The sequence below is a fragment of the Saccopteryx bilineata genome, chromosome 5 (genome assembly GCF_036850765.1).
Source record: "Saccopteryx bilineata isolate mSacBil1 chromosome 5, mSacBil1_pri_phased_curated, whole genome shotgun sequence".
Lineage (NCBI taxonomy): Eukaryota > Metazoa > Chordata > Mammalia > Chiroptera > Emballonuridae > Saccopteryx > Saccopteryx bilineata.
In genome coordinates, this window is record NC_089494.1 from 195,701,105 (window position 1) to 195,722,889 (window position 21,785).

General features: G+C 38.6%; 1 protein-coding gene across 1 annotated transcript in view; it reads left to right on the plus strand.

Moving 5' to 3' along the window:
- Nucleotides 1-21,785, plus strand: part of LOC136306223 (estradiol 17-beta-dehydrogenase 11-like) — a 44,497-nt gene that overhangs the window by 20,642 nt on the left and 2,070 nt on the right. Inside the window, exon 4 of the mRNA XM_066232592.1 lies at nt 18,521-18,637. Within this exon, the coding sequence (XP_066088689.1) occupies nt 18,521-18,544 (24 nt within the window). The 3' untranslated portion in view covers nt 18,545-18,637. The remainder of the gene's footprint in view (nt 1-18,520; nt 18,638-21,785) is intronic.

The following is a 21,785-nucleotide window of genomic DNA, read 5'->3' on the forward strand; positions in this document are numbered from 1 at the left end:
ATGAATATGAGCCATTCTGTGTGTTTTCTTAAGTATTTTAATTCTTAAAATACCTGATATTCTGCCCTTGCTGTTTGGCTCAGTGGTAGAGCATCATCCTAGCATGTGGATGTTCCTGCTTTGATTCCTGGTCAAGGCACACAGGAGAAGCAACCATCTGCTTCTCTACCACTCCCCCTCTGATTTCTCTATATCTCTCTCTCTTCTCCTCCTGCAGCCATGGCTTGGTTAAAGCAAGTTGGCCTTGACTGCTAAGGATGTCTCCACGGCCTCACCTCAGGTGCTAAAATAGCTCAGTTGTCAAGCAATGGAGTACTTGCCCCAGATGGGCAGTGCATCGCCCCATAGGGAGCTTGCCGGGGGAATACTGGTCTGGGTGCATACGGAAGTCGGTCTCTTTGCCTCCCAGTTTCTCAATTAAGGAAAAACAAAACAAAACAAAAAAAAGAACAAACAGATAATTAGTTCCCTTAACTCATCTCAGTTTCACCTTCTGTAGATTGTGGGAAAACAGGTGGAGAATCAAAAGAGAGAGGGAGAGAATGTATATAAATGTGAGTATGAACAACACTGGTGAATTTATTATTCTCCCTTTTCTTCTTCCCCTAAGCAGTGGTTTTAGACTTCAGTATACATAAATTTCATGAGGAGTGCTTGAGAACTGTGTAGGAAACCCCTCACCCCCAGAGATGTTGGTTTGTATTGGGTTTGGTTGGGATAGGATAGTTAGTAGTTGGGATGGGGACTTGAAACTGTGTATGTTTAACAGGCATCATCAGTCTTTCAGGACCACAATGTGAAAAACACTCTTCATTGGTAACCTAGAGAAAATCTTCCAAATTGAGTATCAGACCATGGTCTTTCCTGGGCTAAAACAGAAAATTGGAAAGAATGGCTCTGATGTTAATTTTAATGTTTCCTCTCTTTGAGAATAGCTTTAATATCTTTGTAAACACATTGTATACTTTTTTAAAAAATTCCAACACAGAGAAAAATACAAATAAGAATGTTTCTTTTTAAAATTTCTTAAAACCCTTTATCCAATGAAAACTACTTTTAACATTATGATGAATATCTTCCTAGACATCTCCCTATGACAGATTAAATGTTTACATTTTATATAACTGGTTTCTATTACACATGGGGTTCTGGAAATAGTAAGTAAATTGCTCACTTCTCTCAGCATTATGTTGATAGACAATATTGTATTAAAAATGTTAAAATGCTAAGAATCTTGATCTTCTTATAGAATTGATCTACCTATTTCTAACACAAAAATGAAATAATTATGTAACATGATAGAGATGTTAGCTCACTCCACAGTGATAATCATATTAGAATATATGTCTTTCAAATCAATATATTGTGCTCCTTAAAATTATACAGTGTGATATGTCAGCTGTGTCACAATAAAAAATAATTAATTTTAGAAGTTCACTAAAACTGAAAGGGTGCATCAAAGGAAGAGGTACAATCCCCAAGGATAGAAATTGCCAACTTCCTACATTATTTTTAGAATTTGGATGCTAAAATAATATATTGTTGTTTCTTTTTTGCTTAGACTGCCTTTCAGCACTGAAAAATAGACAGCACATTTTTTAAAATTACAATTAAATTTATAACGTTAGGTCCAGGCTGCACCAAACTAACCTTTATGTGGTGAGGGGTGCCCTCTCCTGGCAAAGCTCTACTGGCACAATTGAAAAATAACTGGGAAGCTTGCTATAGGGGGAAGGTAAGTAGAAGCTGACAGGATTCCAGCCTCCTCATAGGAATATAACCTGTCTAAGAAGAGTCTGGGGCTTGTCCTGCCATGTGAACCCCTTTGAAGATAAGTTGATACTAGAGTGGATGTCAAGGATGAAGTTGGTTTTAATTTAGAAACTTTGTTCTTTTAATTAAAAGACAGAGAGATCTCACTTGTTTATATTTTGGATGCTAAAGAAAATCGGTAATTTTCTTAAACTTCATAACAATACTTTGCTTAGAGAGATCAAGTAACTTGCCTATAAGTAGCAATTTCAGTACAACTGAGATTCAGACCAAACTTTTTTACACAGAGGACAAGCTTTCTGAAAGAAGTAAACTGAATGAACCTCTAAATGACTACTTTGTGTCTTATTGCCTGACCAGGCAGTGGCGCAGTAGATAGAGCATTGGACTGGGACACAGAGGACCCAAGTTGAAAACCCCAAGGTCACCGGTTTGAGCGTAGGCTCACCAGCTTGAGCATGGGGTCTCTGGCTTGAGCGTGGGGTCATAAATATGACCCCCCGTGTTCACTGGCTTTAGCCCAAAGGTCGCTTGCTTGAGCCCAAGGTTGCTGGCTTGTGCAAGGGATCACTTGCTATGCTGTAGCCCCCTGTCAAGGCACACATGAGAAAATAATCAATGAACAACTAAGGTGCTGCAACGAAGAAACAATGCTTTTGATCTTGCTCCCTTCCTGTCTGTCCCTCTCTCTGTCTCTGTCACACACAAGAAAAATAATAATTTGTGTCTTACTAATATTGGAATTTAAATTCTCTTTTAAAGCACATCCAAGATGTAGTTTATAGGTTTTTATATTAACATCTAACACACTGCAACTACACTACAATAGTTTACTATGATGGTTATAACACAGCATAACCTGAGTTTACTGGAATTGAGTGTAATTAGGTGTTCTGAGTAATTTTTGACTGCCAAGAATTATTTTTCTTAAATAAACTTGGATTTAAGAAATCATTGTATTAAAAGCATTTATTGAAGGTCTGTTAAATACCCAAGAATTCTACTAGTTCTGGATTCCTTATATAATTACTTCTAATATCTAATAATCTAGGAGGGCTAGATTTGGCCCCAGCCCATCATTTGTCTATCTCTGCCTTAATCCTTCTAACAATTCTGCAAGATAAGTACTACTATTTCCCACTTTATGAACAAACAGAAACTTGGAGAAGTTAAGAAAATTGCTCAAGGTCACACAACTCTAAAGGGACAAACTGAAATTCTTCCTTTGGTCTTGGATTCCAAATACCCTATTATTTCTAGCTTTTCTTTTTTACAAAATTTTAATTAATTTTTTTAGAGAATCATCATTTAAAAAACCTATATTAAATATTTCATTGGAAATACCTTTATTGCTTTTCTGATAACATGTTATGATTACAAATAAAATTTAAATATAGAGGCAGCCCCTTAAAAGATGTTGCTCTTCCAGCACCTGACCTGTGGTGGTGCAGTGGATAAAACGTCAACCTGGAAATGCTGAGGTTGCCGGTTCAAAACCCTGGGCTTGCCTGGTCAAGGCACATGTGAAAGTTGATGCTTCCTGCTCCTCCCCCTTCTCTCTCTGTGTGTCTCTCTCTCTTCTCTCTCTCTCCTTTCTAAAATAAATTTAAAAAAAAAGATGTTGCTCTTCCAGAGATAACCACTTTATTAAAAAATTAGATTTCCAATTCAAAAGGCTACACTTCTTAATTTAATATATTTCTTTTTCTGGTACATGTATATTCTTTTCTGTGAGTTGCCCTTTTGACTTAACAATATGCTTTGTTGGACGGCAGCAAAAAGGCGATGGAGTAGGTGGACGTACCAACTTCCACCTCCCAGAACCAAAGTGGATTACAACTTAATTTTAAGAACCATTATTTGGAAAAACCAACTTTGGACTAAACTAAGAAGACTTTTTAACCAAAGATCACCGAAGAAGCCACACTGAGACTGGTAGGAAAAGCAGAAATATGAAGAGGGCTGCCCAGCTCCCCAGAGTGAACGGCAGCCCAGAGATACTCGCGTGGCGGGAAGTGAGTTTAGCAGAGAGTGGTGGGTCCTGAGCCCAGGAATGAAGCCCCAGCGTGTAGCCCCAAAGCCTAGAAGAGGCATATGGACAGTATTTAGCTGTGAAACAAGTCAGGATACTCTTTGTGAGAAAGAGAAAGATTTCTCAGACCCAAAATTCTTCTTAAAGGGACCACACAGAAACCTCTATCACAACCACCCACCTGGGACTCTGGAAGAGAGAGAGAGAGGAGAGGACCAGAGCAGTGGGAAGAGAGTGTAATCTAGGAGGTACAGGGAAGAGCACTTTGAGGACAGCCACCCTAACCACTGGGCTGAGTCACTCCCCAAATCTAAAGCAAATATTTCCCCTGGAGACAGCAATACCAGCAAAGGAAAGAAGGACACCAGCCAAACAAGCTTTCCTGTGGCACTCAGAACAGAGTCCCTTAGAAAGAGGAAGCTTTTGGGACTACAGTATGGAGTGTTAGGGTCTGAGCTGCAGCGCCCGCACCCACAGGGCTGAGGGTTCGCCCAAGGGCAGGCAGTGGCAGAATGTGAAAGTGCAGTTCTGTTGGCAAGGGCAGAAGCCAGCTGGCCACACCTGAGGCCCGGCTGAGCTCAATCTAGCCTGGCGAGGGTGGAGAGGATGTGTGAAAGCGGTCAGGCCCAGCTGCAGCCTGCCTGCAATCCCAGTTGCAGGAGAAGGATGGGACTATGGGAGGGGTGTGGACCCACCACTGAGCAAGGGCACGCAGGCGTGCAGCCTAACCCGAACTGCAGAACCAAGCTTGTGGCCCAACACACGAGATAGCTCCTCACGCTGGGGTGTGGAGAAAGCCCAGAACAGGCCAAGTCCTACAACTGAGCATGGGCACATAGCCCCGCCTAGCTCATAGAGCTAAAGCTTGCAGCTGACCTACAAGCGGGCTCCTCCCGCAGCGGTGGGATGAAAGCCGTGAAACAGGCAGAGACCTGCAGCTGAGCAAAGTTGCTTACCCCGGCCTACGGTGCCAAGGATTATGTCCTGGGTGCGGTGCATAACCTCAGCCATAGGGGTGGGGCAGAGGCCGAGGCCATGAGGCTTGTAGACCCGGGCATGTAACCACAGTCCCTCCCATGGAGGAGAGGCTGAAATGGCAGCAACAGCCCCAGTGGTCTGGAACCGGCAATACCCATACCTGAACGCCCAGGCAGCAGTGGCAGAGGTGGTGGTGGGCCTGCAGACAGACCACACCTAGGGAACACAGATGCCACACCCATTGGACTCCAGTGGCCAAAACGTTCTTATACAAAGACAAAATGGGAAGGCGGAGAAATGCAACACAAATGAATCAAGACAAATCCCCAGAAAAGGACCTGAATGAGTCAGATATAACCAAATTACTGGATGCAGAGTTTAAAATAACGATTGTTAGGAAGCTCAAAGATCTTAGAACAAGAATAGATGGTCATTACAAATGTGTAAATAAAGACATAGCAAATACAAAAAAAAGGACATTGAAATAATAAAAAAGAATCAGTCAGAAATGACAAATACAATACCAGCAATGAAGACCACATTGAAAGGAATTAAAAGCAGGATGGATAAAGCTGAAGTTTGAATCAATGAGTTAAAGGACAAGATAAATGAAGGCACGGAAGCAGAGCAGAAAAAAGAAAAGAGACACAAAAATTATGAGGGAACTCTAAGAGAGCTCTGTGATAACATGAAGTTAAATAACATCCACATAATAGTGGTTTCTGAAGAAGAAGAGAAAGAACAAGGGATAGGGATTTTGTTCAATCACATCATAGCTGAAAACTTCTCTAAATTAATGCAGGAAAAAGTCTCACAAGTTCAAGAAGCACAGAGAACTCCATTAAAGAGAAACTCAAGGAAACCTACACTAGGTCACATCATAATTAAAATACCAATGCTAATTGATAAAGAGAAAATATTAAAAGCTGCTAGAGAAAAAAAGACTACCACCTACAAAGGAGTCCCCATAAGGACGACTTCTGATTTCTCAACAGAAACACTTGAGGCCAGAAGGGAATGGCAAGAAATATTCAAAGTACTGCGGTACAAGAGCCTACAATCAAGACTATTTTATCCAACAAGGCGATCATTTAAAATTGAAGAAGAAATAAAAAGCTTCCCAGAAGAAAAACCTCAAGAAATTCACTGCAACCAAACCAATGCTGCAAGAAATGCTAAAGGGACTGCTGTAAACAGATCAAAGGGGAAAAACAATATAGCAAAAAAGGAATACAGCTTTAAAGAATAGAATGGCAATAAGCAACTACAAAAAAATAATAACCTTAAATGTAAATAAATTAAATAATCCAATCAAAAGACATAGGATAGCTGCATGGATAAGAAAACAGGACCCCTACATATGCTGTCTATAAGAGACACACCTTAAAACAAAAGATGCTCATAGACTGAAGGTAAAAGGATGGAAAAAAATATTTCATGCAAATGGAAATGAAAAAAAAGCAGGGGTAGCAATACTTATATCAGACAAAATGGACTTTAAAACAAAGTCTATAGTAAGAGATAAAGATGGCCACTACATAATGATAAAGGGAGCAATCCAACAGGAAGATATAACCATTATAAATATCTACGCACCTAATATAGGAGCACCTAAATATATAAAGCAGACTTTGATGGATATAAAGGGCGAGATCAACAGCAATACTATAGTAGTAGAGGATTCCAATACCCCACTAACATCACTAGATGTAACATCAATAGATCAGGGGTCGGGAACCTATGGATCGTGAGCCAGATGTTACTATTTTGATGTCTACATCTTGCTCGCAGACAAATCTTTAATAAAAAATAATAATAACGTTAAAAATATAAAACATTCTCATGTATTACAATCTGTTCATTTTCTACCGCTTATGTTCATGGTTGCGGGTAGCTGGAGCCAATCACAGCTGTCCTCTGAAACAACACCAAATTTTTATTGGATGATGTGTAACTTACACGGGTTGTTGTATGGCTCACATGGAATTACATTTTAAAATATGTGGTGTTCATGGTTCACTCAGACAAAAAGTTTCCCCACCCCTGAGATAGATGCTCAAGAAAGAAAATTAACAAAGAAACAGCACACTTAAAGGACACACTAGATCAACTGGATTTAATAGATACCTTCAGAACCTTTCACCCTAAAGCAGCAGAATATACATTCTTTTCAAGTGCTCATGGTACATTCTCTAGGATAGACCACATATTAGGGCACAAAAGTGGTCTCAACAAATTTAAGAAGATTGAAATCATATCAAGCCCTTTCTCAGATTATAATGGCATGAAACTAGAAATCAACCACAACAGAAAACCTGAAAAATAGTCAAACACTTGGAAACTAAATAGCATGTTATTAAATAATGAATGGGTTAACAATGAGCTCAAAGAAGAAGTAAAAAAAATTCCTAGAAACAAATGATAATGAGCATACAACAACTCAAAATTTATGGGACACAGCAAAAGCAGTCCTGAGAGGGAAGTTCATAGCATTACAGGCATACCTTAAGAAGCTAGAAAAAGCTCAAATAAACAACTTAACACTGCATCTAAAAGAATTAGAAAAAAAACAGCACGTAAAGCCCAGAGGTAGTAGAAGGAAGAAAATAATAAAGATCAGAGTGGAAATAAATGACATAGAGGCTAAAGAAACAATACAAAGAATCAATAAAACCAGGAGCTGGTTCTCTGAAAAGGTAAACAAGATCAATGAACCTTTAACCAGACTCAAAAGAAAAAAAGAGAGAGAACTCAAATAAACAAAATTAGAAATGAGAGTGGAGAAATAACAACTGACACAACAGAAATACAAAAGATTTTAAGAAAATAATATGAAGAACTGTATGCCAAATACTAGACAACTTACATGAAATGGACAAATTCCTTGAAACATATACTCTTCCAAAGTTAATCTGGAAAAATTAGAAGACCTAAACAGACTGATTACAACAAATGAAATCGAAACAGTTATCAAAAAACTCCCAACAAAGAAAAGTCTTGGGCCTTATACCTTCAGAAGTGAATTCTACCAAATAATCAAAGAACTAACTCCTATCCTTCTCAAGCTATTTCTAAAAATTCAAGAGGAAGGAAGACTTCCAAGCACCTTTTATGAGGCAAGCATAATTCTGATTCCAAAACCAGGCAAAGAAACAAAATTATAGGCCAATATCCCTGATGAATTTAGATGCTAAAATCCTCAACAAAATATTAGCAAACCGGATCCAGCAATATATGAAAAAAATCATACACCATGATCAAGTGGAATTTATTTTGGGGAGGCAAGGCTGGTACAATATTCGCAAATCAATCTATTTGATTCATCACATAAACAAAAGGAAGGAGAAAAACCACACAATAATTTCAATAGATGCAGAAAAAGCATTCGATAAAATCCAGCACCCATTCATGATCGAAACTCTCAGCAAAGTGGGAATACAGGGAACATACCTGAACATGATAAAGTCCATCTATGACAAACCCACAGTCAACATTATACTCAATGGGTGAAAATTAAAAGCAATCTCTTTAAGATCAGGAACAAGGTAGGGGTGCCCCCTTTCATCACTCTTATTTAACATAGTTCTGGAAGTCCTAGCCAGAGCAATCAGACAAGAAGAAGAAATAAAAGGCATCCAAATTGGAAAAGAAGAAGTAAAACTATCATTATTTGCAGATGATATGATATTGTGTATAAAAAACACTAAAGTCTCAGTCAAAAAACTTCTGGACCTGATACTGAATTCAGCAAAGTGGCAGGATATAGAATTAATACTCAGAAACCAGAGGCATTTTTATACACTAACAATGAACTGTCAGAAAGATAAATTAAGGAAACAATCCCCTTCACTATTGCAACAAAAAAAAATAAAGAACCTAGGTGTAAATTTAACCAAGGAGATTAAGACTTGTACTCGGAAAATTATAAAACATTGATAAAAGAAATCAAGGAAGATACAAACAAGTGGAAGCATATACCATGCTAATAGTTAGGATGAATAAACATCATTAAAATGTCTATATTATCCAAAGCAATTTATAAATTCAATGCAATACCAATTAAAATACCAATGACATGCTTCAACGATATAGAAAACATATTCCAAAAATTTATATGGAACCAAGAAAAGAACACAAATAGCCTCAGCAATCTTGAAAAGGATGAATAAAGTGGGAGGTATCACACTTCCTGATATCAAGTTATACTACAAGGTCATTGCACTCAAAACAGCCTGGTACTGGCATACGAACAGGCATGTAGATCAATGGAACAGAACTGAGAGCCCAGAAATAAAACTGCACCTTTATGGACAACTGATATTTGACAAAGAAGGTAAGAGCATACAATGAAGTAAAGACAGCCTGTTTAACAAATGGTGCTGGGTAAATTAGACATCTACGTGCAAAAAAATGAAACTAGACCACCAACTTACACTATCCACAAAAATAAACTCAAAATGAATCAAAAAGTTAAATGTAAGCTGTGAAACCATAAGCATCTTAGAAGAAAACATAGGCAGTAAGCTCTCTGACATCTATCACAGCAATATATTTGCAGATTTATCTCCACGGGCAAGTGAAATAAAAGACAGGATAAACAAATGGGACTATATCAAACTAAAAAGCTTTTGCACAGCTAAAGACAATAAGAACAGAATAAAAAGACAAACTACACAATGGGAGAACATATTCAACAATATGTCTGATAAGGGGTTAATAACCAAAATTTATAAAGAACTTGTAAATCTCAACACCAGGAAGACAAACAACCCAATCAAAAAATGGGAAAAAGAAATGAATAGACACTTTTTCAAAGAGGACATACAGATGGTCAATAGGCATATGAAAAAATGCTCAACATCACTAATCATTAGAGAAATGCAAATTAAAACCACAATGAGATATCACCTCACACCAGCCAGAATGGCACTCATCAACCAAACAACACAGAATAAGTGCTGGTGATGATGTGGAGAAAAGGGAACCCTCCTGCACTGCTGGTGGGAATGCAGACTGGTGCAGTCACTGTGGAAAACAGTATGGAGATTCCTCAAAAAACTGAAAATCGAACTGCCTTTTGACCCAGCTATCCCACTTTTAGGAATATACTGCAAGAACACCATAGAACAGCTCCAAAAGGAGAAATGCACCCCCATGTTTGTGGCAGCATTGTTCACAATAGCGAAGATCTGGAAACAGCCCAAGTGTCCAACAGAGGATAAGTGGATTAAATAGCTTTGGTACATATATACTATGGAATACTACTCAGCCATAAGAAATGATGACGGCCCTGGCCGGTTGGCTCAGCGGTAGAGTGTCGGCCTGGAGGGTGGGGGACCCAGGTTCGATTCCCGGCCAGGGCACATAGGAGAAGCGCCCATTTGCTTCTCCACCCCTCTCCTTCCTCTCTGTCTCTCTCTTCCCCTCCTGCAGCCAAGGCTCTATTGGAGCAAAGATGGCCCGGGCGCTGGGGATGGCTCCTTGGCCTCTGCCCCAGGTGCTAGAGTGGCTCTGGTCGTGGCAGAGCGACGCCCCTGAGGGGCAGAGCATCGCCCCCTGGTGGATAGAGCGTTGCCCCTGGTGGGCGTGCTGGGTGGATCCCGGTCGGGCGCACACGGGAGTCTGTCCTACTGTCTCTACCCGTTTCCAGCTTCAGAAAAATACAAAAAAAAAAGAAATGATGACATTGGATCATTTACAACAACATGGATGGACCTTAATAACACTATACTGAGCAAAATAAGTAAATCAGAAAAAACTAAGAATAATATGATTCCATACATAGATGGACATGAAAATGGGACTCAGAGACATAGACAAGAGTGTGATTGTTACAGGGTGAGAGGGAGGAGAGGAAGGGGCCTGGGGGAGGGGAGAGGCACAAAGAAAACCAGATAGAAGGTGACCGAAGACAATTTGACTTTGGGTGATGGGTATGCAACATAATCAAATGTCAAAATAACCCAGAGATGTTTTCTCTGGACATATGTACCCTGATTTGTCAAGGTCACCCCATTAAAATGAATAATAATAGTAAAAAAATATGCTTTGTTACATTATTTACAATAGCTGAGATATGGAAACAACCCAAGTACCCATCAATAGACAAGTAGATAAAAAAGCTCTTCTACATATACATTGCTCACAAAAATTAGGGGATATTTTATTGCTTCATATTCATTTTGAAATATCCACTTAACTTTTGTGAGATATATATATATATATATATAATGGAATGTTACTTAGCCGTGAAAAAGAATGAAATCTTTGGATCAAATCAATTGAGCCATGGTTGCGGAAGAGGAAGAAAGAGAAAGATAGAGAAGGGGGAGAATGGAGAGGAGAAGCAGATGGTCATTTCTCCTTTATGCCCTGATAGGAATCGAACCGGGACTTCCATACGCCAAGTTGAATATCTACTGCTGAGGATATTATGCTAAGTGATATAAGTCAGAGAAAGATAAATACCATATGATTCCATTTATATGTGGAATCTAAAGAACAATATAAATGAACAAATGAAACAGAAAGACTCATAGATACAGAGAAAGGACTGGTGGTTGACAGAGGAGAGGGGTTTGGGGAACTGAATGAAAAAGGTGAAGGGATTAGGAAGTAAAAATAGGAAGGTCTAAAATAGTCAGGGAATGTAAAGTACAGCATAAGAATTAAAGTTAATAATATTGTGACAACTGTGTTTGGTACCAGGTAGGTACTGGAAATATTGGGGAAACACTTTTACAATATGTGAATGTCTAAGCACTATGTTGTACAAATGAAACTAATACTAATAATATTGGATATAAACTGTAATTGAAAAATAATATAAAATAAAAAGCAATAAGCGTACATAAAAAACAACAAGAACCAATATCTATTTAACTTTCTCTGTTAATATATAAAGAGTTTCCTTACCTTATTCTATTTATTTATTTATTTATTTATTGTATTTTTCTGAAGTAAGAAGCAGGGAGGCAGAGAGACAGACTCCTGCATGCATCCGACTGGAACCTACCCAGCCAGCCCACTAGGGGGAGATGTTCTGCCCATCTGGGCTGTTGCTCCACTGCAACCAAAGCCATTTCAGTGCCTGAAGTGGTGGCCATAAAGCTATTTTCAGCGCCCTGGCCATCTTTTGCTCTAGTGGAGCCTTGGTTGTGGGAGGGGAAAAGAGATATAGAGAGAAAGGAGAGGGGGAGGGGTGGAGAAGCAGATGGGAGCTTCTCCTGTTTGCCCTGGCTGGAAATCGAACCCAGAACTTCCACACGCCAGGCTGATGCTCTACCACTGACCAACCAGCCAGAACCACCTTATTCTTTTTAATGTTAGCCAGCAATCTGGGTTTATGTCTTTTCAATGGAATGACATTTACTTATATATTACTATTTTTTCTTTTTAGCAAAAGAGACAGGAAGGGAGAAAGATGAGAAGCATTAACCCGTAGTTGGGGCATTTTAGTTGTTCATTGATTGCATCTCATATGAGCCTTGACGAGAGGGGCCTCCAGCAGAGCCAGTGACCCCCTGCTCAAGCCAGTGACCTTGGGCTCAAACCAGTGACCTTTGGGCTCAAGCCAGCCAGCATGGGGTCATGTCTAGGATCCCATGCTCAAGCCAGTGACCCCGTGTCAAGCTGGTGAGCCTGTGCTTAAGCCAGATGAACTCACACTCAAACCTCAACCTCAGGATTTGAAACCTGAGTCTTCAGTGTCCCAGGGCAATCTCTAGGCACTGCGCCATCACCTGGTCAGGCTGGAACGACATTTAGATCTCTAATCTTTTAAAATTGTAATAAATGCATGTCCTTGTTTGTGTGTGCATGTGTACATCTATATATGTCTTATTTGTTTATATATTCATATATATGTATATTTATGTATATGTATGTATATGTGTGTATTCTGGTTCATTATTCCAACCATTTTGTTATAATTTTTTTGTTATATTTTTTTAAACAATTGCTTGAGTAATGAGTAGGAACTTATTTACTTTTATTTATTAGATTGTTTTCCAGAAGGATTTTAATTTATCCTCCCACAAGCAGGGTATGCCTTTTCCCTCACCTTTTCTAACTTTGAATATTAGCACACTTTTAACTTTTGCCAATATGATAAGAAAAAAGGATTTCTATGTTATATTATATTTTTGGCCCTGGCCAGCTGGCTCAGCAGTAGATATTCGACTTGGCGTATGGAAATACTGAGTTTGATTCCTATCAGGGCATAAAGGAGAAGTGACCATCTCCTCTCGATTCTCCCCCTTCTCTTTCTCTTTCTTCCTCTCCCACAGCCATGGCTCAATTGATTTGAGCACATTGGCCCCAGGCACTGAGGATGGCTTCATGGAGCTCCACCTCAGGTGCTAAAAATAGCTCTGTTGTGAGCAGCCCTAGATGAGCAGAGCATCGGCCCCAGACAGGGGTTGCCAGGTGGATCCTGGTTGGGGTGTGTGCAGGAGTCTATCTCTCTATCTCTCTCCCAATTACTTTAAAAAAAAGAAATATATATTTGATTATTAGAAAGGCTAACAGTTACCTTTTTATATTTAATAAGTTCTGTTATCCTACCTACTTTACTCTGCTTATACAAATCAGACTGCATTATACAAGTGTTTATACAAATCATGTAAAGGAAGTTCCATTGTTACTTGTTTGTTATGTGTTCTTGTTTTTTGATGAAAGCGTTTTGCCAATTGCTTTTTCTGTGCTCATTGAGATGATCATGTGGGGCTTTTTCTACATTCTGCTAATATGGTATATTACATTGACTAATTTTTATATGGTGAACCACTTTGCATTCTTACAATAAATCTCATTTGGCCATAGCGTATAATCCTTTTAATATGATGATGTATCTGATTTGATAGTATTTTGTTAAGAATATTTGCATCTATATTTATAAGAGATATTAATATATAGTTTTCTGGTGATATCTTAGCCTGGCTTTAGTAACAATGTAATTCTGGCCTCATAAAATTAGTGAGGAAGTATATTCTTATATTTTGAAAGACTTTGAGAAGGACAAGTATTATTTCTATAAACATTCTAGTGTTGATTCTTTAAACATCATGAAGCTATCTGGTCCTAGAATTTTCTTTGCTGGGAGTTTTTTGAGTACTGATTCAATCTCTTGTTAAAGGTCTGTTCAGATTTCCTATTTCTTCCTGAGTCAGTTTTGATGCTTTCTGTGCTCCTAGGAATTTGTACATTTCACTAGGTTATTTAATTTTTGGTATACACCTTTTTTTAAATAGTGTTCTAATTCTTCTTTATTCCTGTGAGGTTTGTAATAAAGTTTTTGTTTTTACTCCTGATTTTCACAATTTGGATCTTCTCTCTCTTTTTCTAGGTTGTCTAGCTAAAGATTTTTCAATTTTGTTGATCTTTTTAGAGTCAACTTTTGTTTTTATTGATTCTTTCTATTGTTACCTAGTCTGTATTTTATTTATATCTGCTTTAGTCTTATTTCCTGCATTTTGCTTGCTTTAGATTTAGTTTCTTTCTTATAGTTTCTTAAGGTGGAAAGTTAATTTGAGATCTTTTTTAATATAGACATTTGTAGCTATAAATTTTCCTCTGAGCATTGTTCTTACTACATCTCATAAACTTTGTGTGTGTTTTTTCATTCACCTCCAAGTATTTTTTAATTTCTTATGATTTCTTTCTTTGTCCCATTAGTTAATTTCTTCATATTTCTGAATTTTCTTGTTTTTCTTTTGTTATTGATTTCTAATTTTATTCCATTGCAGCTAGAGGACACACTTTGTATGATTTCAGTCTTTTTAAATTTAACAAGATTTGGGGGAGGGGCTCAAACATATGATCTGTTCTGGAGCATGCGCTCGTGCCCTTAAGAAGAAATATGTATTCTGCTGTTGGGTGGAATTCTATAGATGCTGTTAGGTGTAGTTGATTTATACTCTTTTATAAGTCTTCTATTTGCTTGTTATTTTCTGTATAGTTGTTCAATCCATCATTAAATATGAGATTAATGTTTCTAACTTTTATTATTACACTGTCTTTATCTTCCTTCAACTCTGCTAATTTTTTGTTTTATGTATTTTGGGACTCTTGTTTGATATATGAACATATATATATATTATTTTAGAAAGAGAGATACAGGAAGGGAGAGAGGGAGGAGGTGATCAACTCTTAGTTTTTTTTTTCACTTTAATTGTTCATTTGTTGCTTCTTATATGTGCTTTGACCCAGACGCTCAAGTCAAGCTAGTGACCCATGCCAGTGTTGCGACCCTGTATTCAAACTGGCAAGCCTGTACTCAAGTCAGTGACCTCAGGGTTTTGAACTGGAGACCTCAGCATTCCTGGTCGGTGCTCTATCCACTACGCCACCACCAGTCAGGCTGAATAACTTTTTATTAAGTGATTTTCCATCAAATAAGTTATCTTTTCATTTCCCATTAGTGATAGAAACAATGCAGCATAATCTGAATTTATTATATTAAGTATAATTGGATGTTCTGATTAATTTTTGTTGAACATCTTTTTGCAACACCTACTCTCCTATATGTAATATACATCACAGAATCTATTTTCTCTAAAAATTTTGATTATCTATGTGCTACATAAAGATACTACTTTTTATTGACTGTTACCATGAAAAAAGATATTATGTAAAAAGGTGACAAGTAATAATTGTATAGCATAACATATAAAGTGCTTGTATCATATATGTACATTTCTCATTTAATCATCATGTTACCAGTGGAGTACTGAAGTTGGATTTTATTCATTCAGTGATGTTATGTTATAGCTTGAAATTAGCCACTAGCCCTGGCTAGGTAGCTCAGTTGTTTAGAGCATCGTCCCAATAGGCAGAGGTTGCTGGTTTTGTTCCTGGTTAGGGCACACACAGAAACAGATTGATGTTTCTGTCTGTCTGTCTCTCTCTCTCCCTTCCTCTCTCTCTAAAATCAATAAATTTTTAAAAATAAAATTAAGTAAAAAAGAAAAAAATTCTGGGGCAATAAAAGAACTAAAAAAAAAAATAGCTACAGATAGAACGTTTATTCCATAGAAATTAGAAAATGCTACCAAACTGGTCATTCTGTCCCATTGAGAAAGAGTTGCTAAACTTTAATTACTGTACCACTGCTTAATTCCTATTTTTCAGATTAAATACAAAAACAAAGCCTGAGGTTTAGAGAGTAGAAATGCGTCCCTCAAAATTATTCATCTATTTAAGTGGTAAAGTTAGATTATCAAACACAGCCCACCTACCGGAAAATAATTTTTCTTTCTAAGTATTCCTATGGCTCTCCATGCATTCTCCTTTCCTAACCCAACAGGTTGGCCCAAAGTGTGTTTGGATTGTTTCTACAAAATCCATTGTGAGCATTTATTTAATAGGATTTGCAACTCTTTCTGTTAACTGCTGTTAACATTAGAGAGTCAAGGGAAAAAATATATCCACATTCTGACATATTAGTGATTAAGATTTTATTCTGCCAAGAAATTGAATTCTTTTCCAAAAGCCTTTTCTTTTGGTCTTTTAAAAATGATATTGGACAGCCATTAAAGTTAATTTAAAAAAATTCCTTTGGCAGAGGTAAAAAGATCAAGTACACTAAGATCAGTCAATGCAAACTGTTTGGTAGGTTAGCAAGGTCACAGTGTGAATAAGGGAGCATGCTGTACTGTTTACACAGTTATTTGTGAGCTTTGGTGGAGCTTGGAAATATTAAAGTCTTGATAGCAACGGCTAGAAAATGAATTTCCTTCTGAATACTTTTCAAGACACAGGTTCTCTTCGGTTTTTGTTTCATCCTCGTTGGCACCCACAGCCTGTCTGTTGCTACAGGCTGAATGAAGGACAGCTTAGTCTTCTGTAAACTTACATTGCCTTTCATTTTACCTCCTTTGGGCCCAAAGCTTCACTTCCATTATTATATTTCCTCTCCTGTCTCATCTCCAAGCTTTCATGTGCAATAATACTACAGTGTGTCCGTAAAGTCATGGTGCACTTTTGACTGGTCACAGGAAAGCAACAAAAGACGATAGAAATGTGAAATCTGCACCAAATAAAAGGAAAACTCTCCCAGTTTCATACCTATTCAGTGCAGTTTGATGTGGGTGCACGCACAGATTTTTTAGCGCTCCTTAGGTAGCTATCCCGTATAGCCTCTACAGACTCATTACTGACTGAAGGCCTACCAGAATAGGGTTTCTCCACTGAACTGCTGGTTTCCTTCAACTGCTTATCCTACCAAATAATGTTATTCCTAGGTGGTGGCACTTTGTTATAAACGCGCCGACATACACGTAGCATTTTAGTCACGGAATAGAATTTAGCGAGTCACAGAACACACTAAAGTTTCCTCTGTACCATCCACATCTCGACTGATTGGCTGTGGGCTCCTGTGCTGTATACGCTGTGTTACGTCATCATCTGCGCATGCGCCCATGCTGCCACATCATCCTACAGAAACTGGGAGAGTTTTCCTTTTATTTGGTGCACATTTCACATTTCTGTCATCTTTTGTTGCTTTCTTGTGACTGGTCAAAAGTGCACCATGACTTTACGGACACACTGTATTTGCTTCAGGATCCTGGGGTGAACACAGTATTCTAATAAATGATTAACATCTGCTGAGAGTGGAAGATTATATCCTGTATGTTTTAGTCTCTTCTCTTCATGTATCAATTATAGTGCTCACTTTTAAGTACAATACTACTTTTCTCATTTGTCCCATTACTTTTTATTGCATATTTTTTCTTTCTGAATGAACTATTTCTATATTTGTTCTGTATTTGTTCCTAAGGAATCTCATGGAGTTCTTTTTGTCTCTCTTCTTTTAACTAGTCACAACATTTATAATCTGCCTCCCCAGTATGTTAGTCACTCAAACAGTTTAGCGACATTGGCAAAATTTAGAAATGTATTTAATTGTTGTTTTCTTCCCCCAAAATCATTAGTAAATCGCTTGGAACTCAGGACCAACTCCTGTGCACTTTCATCCTCAGTGCATTTATTCTAACACCCAGATAACAAAGAGCACAAGGACTACCTGCTACTCAGTAGTGCACACACCAGGGTGATGACACAGTGAAGATGTAACATGGAACTAAGTAACAAAGCTGAAAATGAAACAAAGGCCTAATAAAGTGGTATAGTTAGAAGACAATAAGAAGATTGTCCATACAGAGATTAATGACCTGGAGCCAAACACATTCCTATATTTTAACTTCTCCGATACTTTAGAAATTGTTCACTATATATATATAATAACGTTTGTGTGATGGCATCTGACTTCTTTTCCAAAGCTTCTACAGAGTTAAAAGTGATTTTATCAGTCTTAATGTAGCTGAATTATTTTTGACTTAGTTACTTTTATATACTGTTCACAAAAATTAGAGGGTATTTTATCACTTCATATTCATTTTTGAAATATCCCCTAATTTTTGTGAGCAGTATACTTGTTATTTGCATATTAAGAACTATGGTCTCTCCTTCCTAGGGTTGTTGCAAAACCTCAAGGAGATAACCTGTGTAAAATATTGAAATCAGTGGGCATGCCATACATGATAAGCACTAAGTAAATAGTTGTTGCTGTTGTCATTATTAATGCTAAAGCACCTACCATTTCTGAGCACCTGTGATGGGCTAGGTGCTACAAGTCAGTTATGGTTCTGACAGTAATTTAACTGGTTTGTTTAGCACTAAACTAAAGCTGAAGCCTCCATGAAATTATTTGTTTCTGAACATAGTTTCTGGTTTCAGATTGGGACCCATCTTGGAACCTGAGGAAGTGGTAAGAGAGCTGATGAAGGGGATCCTGATGGACCGGAAAATGATTTTTGTTCCATCTTCTATAAAACTTTTCACAGCGCTAGAAAGGTAAGCAACAGTTATGTTTGCTAGCATTGTGAATATTTATCTATCACATGGTTTTACTGATTTAAGGCCAAATTTTGTAAAGTATGGTGAAATGAAATTAGTGAATAAAAAATAATAGCCTTAAAGAATCCATCAGGTTTTAAACTACGTTTGTGAGTGATTGAAACATGATTGATATAATGGTTGAGTGTGGGAACTGAATAATTTCCATAAGTCTTTAAGTTTTCTTTAAAGAAAAAAATTTGTATATTTTTGGAAGTCTTGTCTTAAAAATGAGTGCCTGAGAAGGGAAGTTTTTAAGCATTAGCACATAATGGAATCATAGACAATGATGTTAGAGGAGGCCATAGTTAAGTACTATATATTCATTTAAATAGACCACATAATCACTGAGCTCTTATTTTGTGCAAAATTGTACTGAAGCCTAGGAATTGCTAAATAATATTAGAGGTCCTTGAGCCTTGCCCTTCAGATGTGGTCCAGGGGACAGCAGCATTGCATCACCTTGCAGTTTGTTAGAACTACAGAATCTAGCCTGACCAGGTGGTGGCACAGTGGATAGAGCATCGAACTGGGATGCAGAAGACCCAGGTTCGAGATTCCGAGGTCACTAGACTCAGCACGGACTCATCTGGTTTGAACAAGGCTTGCCAGCTTGAACCCAAGGTCACTGGCTTAAGCAAGGAGGGGGTCACTCAGTCTGCTGAAGCCCCCCCCCTCCCCACAAGGCACATATGAAAAAGCAATCAATGAACAGCTAAGGTGCCACAATGAAAAATTGATGCTTCTCATCTCCCTTCCTGTCTGTCTCTCCGTCTGTAACCTCTTTCTGACTCTGTCACAAAAAACAAACAAAAACTACAGAATCTCCTGATCTTTTGAATCAGAATTTGCATTTTAATAAAATCCATGGAAGATTTGTATGCATATTTAAATTCAGAAATATTTCTTTAGAGCAGTAGCTCTCAACTTTGGTGTACATTGGAATTCACCTGGGAGTTTTCAAGATGCTAATGCCTGAGACCTCCTTCCCAAGATTCTGATATAACTGGTCTGGAGTGTGGCCTGGTCTCTGAGAGATAGAACGACTTTCCCTATGATTCTAATGTACAGCCAAGATTGAAAACCACTGATTTAAAGAATGCCTCATCATAACACATTGTTTCATCACTCATCTGCGAAAGCTGTGTGGCCATGAGTCTGGTCAGGTAATGAGGGGAAACTGAAGAGGTGCCTTAGGTTTAAAAAAAAAGTCTTTTCTTGTCCCTAGAGTCAGGCTTTTCCAACATGGTAGAGGATCAGGATTACTGGGGAAGTTAATTTAAAAATAGATTCCTGGATCTCACCTATTGAGATTTTACTATAGGGTGTTTGAGTTGAGACTATGAAAGCTGTATTTTTTTATTATTATTATTAATTTTTTTAGAGAGAGGAGAGGAAAGAGAGGGAGAAAGAGAAAGAGTGGGAGGGGAAGCAGGAAGCATCAACTCATAGTAGTTGCTTTCTGTATGTGCCTTGACCAGGCAATTCCAGGGTTTTGAATTGGTGACTTCAGCATCCCAGGTCGACACTTTATCCACTGTACCACCACAGGTCAGGCAAAATCTGTATTTTAACAGGCGATTGCCACAAGCAATTGGTTCAAAGATCATACCTTGAGAACTACTGACACAGAGATTAAAAAAATATAAGAGATTAAAAGTACTAGGGTGGGCCCTGGCCGGTTGGCTCAGAGGTGGAGCGTCAGCCTGGCGTGCGGGGGACCCGGGTTCGATTCCCGGCCAGGGCACATAGGAGAAGCGCCCATTTGCTTCTCCACCCCCCCCCTCCTTCCTCTCTATCTCTCTCTTCCCCTCCTGCAGCAAGAGCTCCATTGGAGCAAAGATGGCCTGGGCGCTGGGGATGGCTCCTTGGCCTCTGCCCCAGGCGCTAGAGTGGCTCTGGTCGCAGCAGAGCGACGCCCCTGGTGAGCAGAGCGTCGCCCCCTGGTGGGCGTGCCAGGTGGATCCCGGTCGGGCGCATGTGGGAGTCTGTCTGACTGTCTTTCCCCGTTTCCAGCTTCAGAAAAATACAAAAAAAAAAAAAGAAGAAAAAAAAGTACTAGGGTGGCCCTGGTTGGTTGGCCCAGGTAGAACATCTGCGGTATGTGGATGTTCTGGGTGGATTCCCTGTCAGGGCACACAGGAGAAATGACCATCTGCTTCTCCACCCCTCCCCTTCTCACTCTCTCTCTCTCTCTCTCCCTCTCTGTTCCAGTGGTTGGCCCAGGCACTGTGGTCTCAGACGCTAATAGATAGGTAGATAGATAGATAGATAGATAGATAGATAGATGATAGATAGATAGATAGATAGCTCGGTTGCGAAGCAACAGAACAACACTCTTCAAGGACAGAGCATCGCCCCATAGGAGGCTTGCTGAGTCGTTCATGGTGGGGCACATGCAGGAATCTCTCAGTGCTTCCCTGCTTTACACTTAATAATAATAATAATAACAATAATAAAAGGCACTAGGGCATGTCAGGTTTTTAGCCCCTTCTGCTAGGAACTGTGGTTGAACATACTGAACATACTTAAATGTTAGGTAGTGAAGCCCAAGGATCCTCTTGGTGAGCAAACAAGGTGTTTAGCATTTTACTTGTCACATCTCCTAATTAAGCATTCCATAACTACAGTCCTTTAGAACAGTGATTTTTACACTTTTTACACTTGGAAACCGGTGAAAATAGGACAATTATTTCAGGGACTGCTAAGGTAGAAATCACCCTGAGCATAAGTGATTTTGACTAAGATCATTGAGTTTGCATCTTCATACAGCATCAGGGAGGTTTCTCTTTTGCAGGCTGGCATTAAGTTTCTGATAGACAGGTCTGCAGACCAGCGGTTGAAAAAACACTGCTTTAGAATATAACTCTGTGAGGGAAGGAACCCGTTTTCATCACTAATATCCCCTGCATTTTGAAGAGTTGATGGACACATTCAAAGCATCAAAATGTTCACTGAGTGAACAAATTAATTCTGTTTCATAGATCTTTAACCCAGAAACTCAAAGTTTGTGCTCTATAGTTAGGTGAAGCTGTGTTTGTGTGACTGTTTGCAATGTGAACATGATGTGTTATTTAACTCCTTTGAAGCTCAGTTTCTTATCTGT